This window comes from Sparus aurata, chromosome 10 (genome assembly GCF_900880675.1).
Source record: "Sparus aurata chromosome 10, fSpaAur1.1, whole genome shotgun sequence".
Taxonomy (NCBI): domain Eukaryota; kingdom Metazoa; phylum Chordata; class Actinopteri; order Spariformes; family Sparidae; genus Sparus; species Sparus aurata.
Window position 1 is genome coordinate 17509072 of NC_044196.1, and position 8220 is coordinate 17517291.

The 8220-nt window shown below is 41.0% G+C and overlaps 1 protein-coding gene across 1 annotated transcript; it reads right to left on the reverse strand.

Annotated features, from left to right (window-relative positions):
• Positions 1 to 1047: 1047 nt before the first annotated feature.
• On the reverse strand, positions 1048 to 4149 carry LOC115590464 (interleukin-8-like). The gene is made up of 4 exons (XM_030431827.1): positions 3808 to 4149; positions 3609 to 3717; positions 3397 to 3474; positions 1048 to 2201 (listed from the first exon to the last, which is right to left on the reverse strand). The coding sequence occupies exons 1-4, from the start codon at positions 3866 to 3868 to the stop codon at positions 2081 to 2083; spliced, it is 369 nt and encodes a 122-aa protein (XP_030287687.1). The 5' UTR covers positions 3869 to 4149; the 3' UTR covers positions 1048 to 2080.
• Positions 4150 to 8220: the final 4071 nt, after the last annotated feature.

Consider the following 8220-nt stretch of genomic DNA (forward strand, 5'->3'; position numbering starts at 1 on the left):
TTACTGACGGCGTTACTTTTTTTCAGTAACGGGTAATCTAACTAATTACTATTTTCATCGTTACAACACCGTTACCGTTACTGACTATTAAATGTGTCGCGTTACAAACTGAAGCTGATCATTGAAGCTGTTGTCATCCGACTCGGCTCTCAGCTACCGGAGCTGCAGAGCTGTTTTTTTTCCTCCGGTGAGGGAGGAGGGAGGGGCGAGACAACCGCATAAGTGATGATGATTGGCTCTCTAACGTTGAGTGAGAGTTCTTAAGCCAATCAGTGGCAATGTTCGGTTAACACACAAGCCACACATGCACACAGCAGCCTCACACACACTAACTAGCAGAGGTGAACTGCAGCAATGAAGAGTCCGGAGGGAAAGTTAACGTTTTCAAAGTGGAAGTACAGACACTACTTTAATCTCTTTTGTCTACGTCCGTTGTAAGCAACTTTGATCTAATGAAGCATCTCTCAGTGGCACACGCTTCTGACGCTGTTGATGATGATAGCAGGCCAGGTGTGGCTAACGTGAGCTCCGCTAACAGCTTCACAAAAACTTGTGACACTGACTGAACTGAATGCAATGATAGGCAGGTATGTTGTTGAGAACATGCTCCTGTTATCAACAGTTGACTGAGACTCCTTCAGAGCACTCACTTGCAAAATATCGGGGAGAACAGGTGCCGGTCCGCCATGCAGGAAGACATTTTATAAATACATATGTAGATGCCGAGTACGCTAAAATGACTGCCGAGCTCAAAAGGGGGAAGAAATAAAAGTAACGCAATAGTTACTTTTCCTGGTAGCTTATTACTTTGATAGTGGAGTAATTCCATTACTAACTCAGTTACTTTTTGGGAGAAGTAACTAGTAACTATAACTAATTACTTTTTTAAAGTAACGTGCCCAACACTTCTTTTCAGACACAGAATCTCCATCCATATTTTAAATGGTCAAGTACACCAAATATTGACAGCAATGCAACAATCTAGAGGGTAATGTTGCGGCCATCTTCAACTGGTTATTTGTTTGTAATCAGAGGCAAAGACTTTCATTTTCCTCAGTCTCTCAGATTTATTTCAGTTTTGCAGAACATCAGCAGCAGCGGCACACGGCAGTAAATACTATCTGATATAATTTCAGGCTTGAAAAAGAAAACATGGCACACATACTGAATATTTTATATATATATATATTTATAAATGTGTACATAAATAGTTTCTAATAAAAAAAATACATATAGCAACCCTTTGGATTACAAAAACAAATGTACTTCAAAGTGACTACGAGGAACTGTGAAGTGATTCCTCTGATGATTTTAAATGACCCGTTCCAGCAAACAATGCATCCTCCAGTCCCTCTTTCACTCGCCTTTAATACAAATGCACGCGCTGCCGGCACACTCTAGCAAAGATCTTTACAACAGCAGGCACTGGTGTCGTGCCGCTTTGTTATAAAAAAAATTTAAAAAAGGGCCACTAGAATCAACAACTGAAAAGTTCCTCGTAGTCACCAACATATGAACCATAAAAAATCACAGTTTCCATTGACCATTATTTTTCTGACCTCACAAACAATGCCTTCACAGAACAGTGTAAAGTTGACAGTTATAATGTGCTACATGATTTGGTGAAATGGATTTTATCGTGAACACAAACAATACAGTCACAAGAAAAAACGAAAGGCAATCTCTCCCAAATAACAATGTATTCAGTCTTTAGGCAGTGTTTCAGCATGAATACACCAGTTTCCTCAGCGTATATAAGCTGAGGAAACAAGGAAATAAGGAACTCCACCAAAATCCAGAAGAATCTCCTGGGTAAAAACCCTCCTGGGTACAAACTCTCGTAAACCTGCAAACACTTTGTGATATATGTGTTGTTAACCACATCACTTGCTGTCATATTTGGCTCAAAAAAGCAAGTTAACTTGTTTCAATTATGTAACGCGTGCTTTTTAAATTTGTCTAAACAAAGCAGAAACCACAACGACCATACCCAATCTTTGGGAAGGTGTGCTGATCCATTTCTCCGCATTGATACCTCGTTTTAGTAGTGTAACAAGGATAAACACGAGCACAGATTGCATTATGATGACGTTGGCACCAGGGTGGTTGTTGTTGCTGTTGATGTTGCTGTTGATGTCCCTGGTGATGTGGTGGTTCCCTGGCCAGTGGTGTTCGTCTTAGCTGCACGCTTGGCCAAGTTCCTGTTAAGAAAACAACGCATGTTCAACCTTTAATTTGAAATTTGAATCCTCTAGAGCAGTGGTTTCAAAATCTTGTGAGGACCCCTCATCACAGGTCACAAAAGTTAATTTTCGTCTCAAATTGTTCTAAGATGCAAACCTATTCAGTCATTGAGCGGCAGAAGGCGAAGAGGTTGAAAAAAACTCAGAAAATCCACTTGATTTTGTTTATTCATTGTTAGACACTTAATACAATGCGAGTACCGTACTTAAAGGGGCACTACTTCAGTAGTGTAATGAGGTATTGAAACAAAATCAGAAATATAGATATATTTTTAAGTAAAACAGTATGAAATTGTGTTGTCCTTTAAGGTCAGTTTGTTTATTTAGGCATAGAAATACCGGTCAACGAAGATGTTTTCCTCCTGATTAATATTTCTTCCCCAAAACTAAATAGTGCACCTTTAAGCCGCGATTCCCAACTTTTACGGCTGGTCATCCCTTAAAAACAGAAGCGACCCCTCTTGATCAATGGAGTCCAGTTCAAACAAAAAGGTGTGATCCTTGTCTTTATTACATTTCCTCCTGAAGAAGAAAAGTTTGGTGGTACACCAGAAAAATGGCAAAGTATGAAAAACTAAGAAAAGAAAAAAAACTAAGTATAACAAAAAAGTTCATGATCTTATCTTTATGACCCCTAAGATTTATCTCCAGACTCCTTAACCCGTTTTTGATATCTATACAAACTTCCCCAAGTTGACTTCCTCTTAAAGCTTTTTTTGCCCAACAACAGTCCAAAACCTAAATAATTCTCATTTACTATCATAAACGACAAAGAAAAGCAGCAAATCCTCACATTTTGGAAGCTGGAACCATCAAATGTTTTACATTTTTTCTTAAGACAGCAACTGATAATTGATTAAATCGACCTTCTGTTGCAGCTGTAGTCAGGAACCAACTCTGTATGTCAAATAGGACTTGCTATAACCCCAGTGTGCGAGAGAAGATGCATTAAATGTTAAATGTTTTCTGCTGGAAACTAGTTGCAGGATGACATAAATAGCTTTCTTTCACGCACGCTGACAGTGCTGAAATTGTTCAACCCTCCCACTTGGATTTCTTGGCAAGCTTTTATCCCATCTTAATACACAAACAATAGCTGATGCTGTGTCAAACAAAAGCATGTCATGTGAAAAAGGCTCGTTTTTGGACTTACTTGAATGCTCGCACGAGTACTATGGTGAATTGCTGGGCCGGGTCAAGACATCTTTGAGCGCCGTTTGTGAGTGTGACACTGCAGGGGAGAGAGAAAGCTTTAGTGTTAAAACAACTCTCTCTACAATGTGGAGAAATGAATCATCCCTGACAAACCAAAAAAAACTACCATGTTGTCCATTGGTGGTTTGGCACATTCCTGCAGATACTTACATGACTTCTTCCTTGTTGCACCATGGACGAAGACCGTACTGCGTCACACCAACAATGCGCTTGGGATCCATAGCACTGATTGTGTTGACGCACATGCATCGCGCAGGACCTAAAAAAAAAAATAAGACAACAGTGTGAATAAAACCATGGACCTCCTACAGTTTCACCTTCAATGTTAAACAGAGAGGGAAACACTTACCCGCTGAGATGCAAATGATGGTGCAGGCCAGGAGAATGATGCACTGGATTGCAGTATTCATGCTTAAATTAAATTCTAGCAATTAGTGGGTAACCTTCACAGAGGATCTGCTGAATCTGCTGTGTGTTTTCAGTCTCGAACTGAGGCAAGGACTTGTCTTCTTGCACAGTTTCTTTTCCTCAGATCTAGAGAATCTCTGTTGCTGTGTGCAGTGTGCAGGGCTGTGAGCTCCATGTTCCCTTGCAAAGCTTTTTATACACTCAGTTGATGATTCCAGAGAAGTGGTTGAAAAAAAAAATCTTCCATTTTTCCTTAGAATCCACTTGAGCTGTCATGGCCTTTTAAAGACTTCCTGTGTGGTGAGGAATGAGATCCTCCTGTTAAAACAAGCCTGCCTCTCTTTGAGAGTGATGCTGACATGGCTCATATTGCACAAGTACTGACTATCGCTCATGAGTAACTTTTGCTTATAAGTCCTTTGCACTGGAGCTCTGTTTTTCTACTTGCAGGCATGTGAAATCACCCATCGGTTGCTTGTGTATTCATTTCGCTGCTCTAATACCCCATAATCTCATCTACTTAAACTGCATTGTCTTATGTCTAGACCGCGACAGTAGCCACCTGGACCACCTGCTGGATCGTGATGACGCGGATGACAATTCACATCTGGGAAAGCACGGGAAACTTGTTTCGACTTTGCAACTCAAAATGACCAAAACTGGGATTATTTTAAATCTCAACCTAATCACCAATGAATGTTGCAATGTACATTTCATACCTTCTTTCCGTTAATTCTCCCGAGTCTGCGCAGGGTGTTTTATGTCGAAATTGACCAGATGCACTGATAGAGTGGTGTAATAATGAGTCACAAAAATCAGTTGGCATTATTGCACTTCCAGTTCCCCGGTCGAAGTCAATGGGATTTTTGAATGGGTTCTTTTGGTTTCAATGCCGGAAATAGGGTCTGCAGTTAGCTCAGGCTTAAAGGAGAACTTCGGTCGATTTAAACATGCAGCTTCATTGCTCAAGCTACCCTTGACTTGCCAGTACCGAAGACGCAAACAGATTTTGGTCCCACCATTACAGAGCTCCGTGAACGGAGACTTAGCATTGAACGCTAACAGCATGGGGTCAGAACTTTGCACTGTGTTTTAAGCGTCTTAACATGCTCCACATCTCACACCAAAAGTTATGCAACATCAGCAGACACCTTAGCACGCAGCACTGTAGCGTGTATGACTCAAACTGAATAAAAAAGTAGTTAAAACAGTGTGTTTGTGCAAGCAGCTACTTACCTGTTTGTTGACATCCGTGTCTTCCGGTAGCTAGACCAAACTAGTCAATCCGTTGAGCGTGCACTCCCTCACTGGCGGAGATGGAAACGTAATCCAGCATTTTCGTGTTTCTGTTCATAATGTACATGTCCATGTTACAGCCTGTCATGAGCCATGAGCCTTACAATAGCCTGTTAAGCCTGTTAAGTGCACACTCGATGGATATGCTAGTTTGGTTTCGACCGAAGTTCTCCTTTAAGGTATTTACACATTCTGTTCTACCACACAAAAAGCGTCATTGAATGTCCCACAATGTAATGGTAAAGTGGCCAAATGAGACTACAGAGGTTGCCAGGTACATTGAACGTCACCACACTGAACTTGGAGAGTCGTCTACTAGTCCGCCTTTAGTTACAATGTATGTGTGCGACATGTGCCGTGATGTGAGAAGAGAGACCTTCTCCGTACAGGCCTGGGGCCGATTTGTTCAGTTTATTGTTTATATGCTGGACTGTGGATTTCTCTGTAAAGGACCTGGGTCACATTTTTCCGTGGCATTTCAAAGGATGCAACTTTATGCAAGTGCTCAAGTGCCACCACCTGGAAATAGTCTGCTGACAAACTATGACTGGCTTCTGGCACGTCACGCAAGTTCCACAGAGCCCCTTTGAAAACAAGTATTTGTTTTATCTCATGCCTCGAGTGTGTTTTGTCACCAAGTGTAAATCAGAATATCAGAAGTTAACATCAGTGACACACTCACCTCAATACAAGATAGGACTGTCTTACATTACACTATTTATCCGCCACTTTGTATGACATTTACAAAGTAAGCCCTTGGTGATGTTTTTGATTCTTCCCCTTGTATGCCTGGGAATGAAATGAAAACTAAATTCTGCATGTGCCCTCCCTCGTGTGAACTGGCAGCTTACAACAGTCACACACCCACCAAATTCCTTCGACCTGTGGGAGTGACGTCGCGGGGGCAACACCGAGCACTCGAGATTGAAATGGCTTGCAGCTAAAAAACAGAGAAGAGAGCGGAGGAAGAGCAGTCGAACAGCTGGCGTCAGTGCACATTAATCATCTTGCAATTCAGCATAGAACTGAGCAAGGTGACTGGTCATCATTCGCTTGTATCAGTTGCTTCATCTTTGTTCAGCTGAAAACTGCATGCCTCCACTGAGAGCAAGGAAATGTGAGTGAGTATGATAGTAAGACATTTACTTGCGTCAACAATGACCATGAGGAACAGAACAAGAGAGCAGCAACGACCCGGTCAATGTCCATGTTCACCTCTGACATCAGCATTTGAAAAGGTCATATGAAAGTTCATTTGTAAGCCCTGAGAGGCCGACACTGCCATCAGTATACTGCACTTTGGAGGTGGCGAGTGCAAAGTAAGCATGACCCATATTCAGAATGGTCTGCAGTCATGAAAACACACACACTGTGAGATTTATAAACAGGTCAGCATTTAAGGAATTACAACCACACCCTTTTTTTTGCTTTTAAGATTTTTTAAGATGAGATGATTGATACCACGCTCATGTCTTTCTTTTTCATTCAGAGCATCTGTGAGCAGTGGGTTAGCGGCTTAGCTTAGCATAAAGATAGGAAACAGGTAGAAAAAACAGATATTTTCTGTTGTCTCTGCTGGTTGCCTGGCAATTGGTGCCAGCCAAGAAACAGCTGACAAATTGTAATTTTTATCCTTCGTCCTTTTTGTTTGAACGAAGCATAAAAGATGAAACATGTGGCAGATAACTTCAGCCACTCAAAGCTTTAGATGGGCCAGTCAATGATTGTTGGATATTCAGAATTTTCTTAAAATTTGAAGTGAAAGATTTTCCTGTTTTCCAAGAGCACCCACTGCAGTTTTATTCAAAATGCACCACATGGACTTACCATTTCCTTACTTTTGGTCATATATTTCCTTTTTGGGAGACAGTACCTTTTTGGGAGACAGTACAGTATCGACCTATTGAGTTAAAATTGGTAAATTATTTCAACCACACTTACATTTTTAATCCTAAAATATAGTTTTATGCATAGGGAAAATGTAAGTATCCACTCCTTGTACAGATTGTTTGTGTTTTTTCATTTATGATGCTAAAAACAGAAAAATCTTTATTTAAAAACTCTAAAGTCATCCTCACTGTGCCCTGCATCTTGTGGTCCACAGATTAAACACCAAGCTCTCTGTCTTTATTAGGGTCCTAACTGTCAACATGTCAAGCCCTCTGTGATGTATGGTGGGACAAAAGCATCCAAACCAACTGTGAACACATAGCATCTTGCTTATTGCTTGGCTTCAGTTCTCAGACAGTGTTTGTGTTGCATGAGTCAGGATAAAAAGAAAATCTTACTGCACAGTCGGTACACACTTAATCTTTAACCCATATTCCCAGCAGAAAAATACACAAGTTAAGTCCACATACCAAATAACGTGTGCAACAAGTTTCTAAGGAAATACTTTAACTCAAGAGGACAACATTGAGTCAAGTGAAAGCCCATAAATCTCCAAGTGCTCCTCGCTTATCATCAAAGTGTCACCCGGCTCAGTTCCAGTTAAAATAAAGTTAAATCAGTTCAAGTTCCCGCTGCAAACCAAGTGCCTCATGGGACAGCGCAAGTATCCCCCGAGCTCCTCTCTCAATTGTCCATCTGATCAACCAAATGATCGCTTTGTCTGGTTCCCTCTAGTCGACCTGAGTGTCCCCAAATTGTAACTTAATGTTGACCCCAACAAGGCCACAACGCAGAAACTAGGGCCACAGGTGCTCACCGCCCCAGTGTCAGGCCCCATAAAGTTTTTATTCCCTTACTTCCTTTCTCACACTCTGAGGAATCATATGATGATTCCCTGATAGTTTTAGCTTCAGGCAACCAAATAAAACGCACTGTTATCTTTAATAAAATTACAGACTCTGGGTTTTTAACATTGGACATTTTTGGGGGTAAATTGCACAACTAAACCAAATATACAGCAAATGTCAAGTCATTTTTAGACATTTTAATGCGAAAACTATATGGCATCTATATTTTTAACTCAGCTCAGTTTCAGTGACAGATTACAGCATTGGTAAGTCAATCAAGGCCATCACTCAAGTGGAGTTGCGCATCACTGCTTGCCTGA

Excerpts from the sequence above, each read along its gene's own strand:
- LOC115590464 (XM_030431827.1), bottom strand. The coding sequence starts at position 3,868 with ATGAATACTGCAATCCAGTGCATCATTCTCCTGGCCTGCACCATCATT. Across the intron at positions 3,718-3,807 it reads CATCATTTGCATCTCAGCGG|GTCCTGCGCGATGCATGTGC; the intron begins GTAAGTGTTTCC and ends TTTTTTTTTTAG. Across the intron at positions 2,202-3,396 it reads GTACTCGTGCGAGCATTCAA|GAACTTGGCCAAGCGTGCAG; the intron begins GTAAGTCCAAAA and ends TTTTCTTAACAG.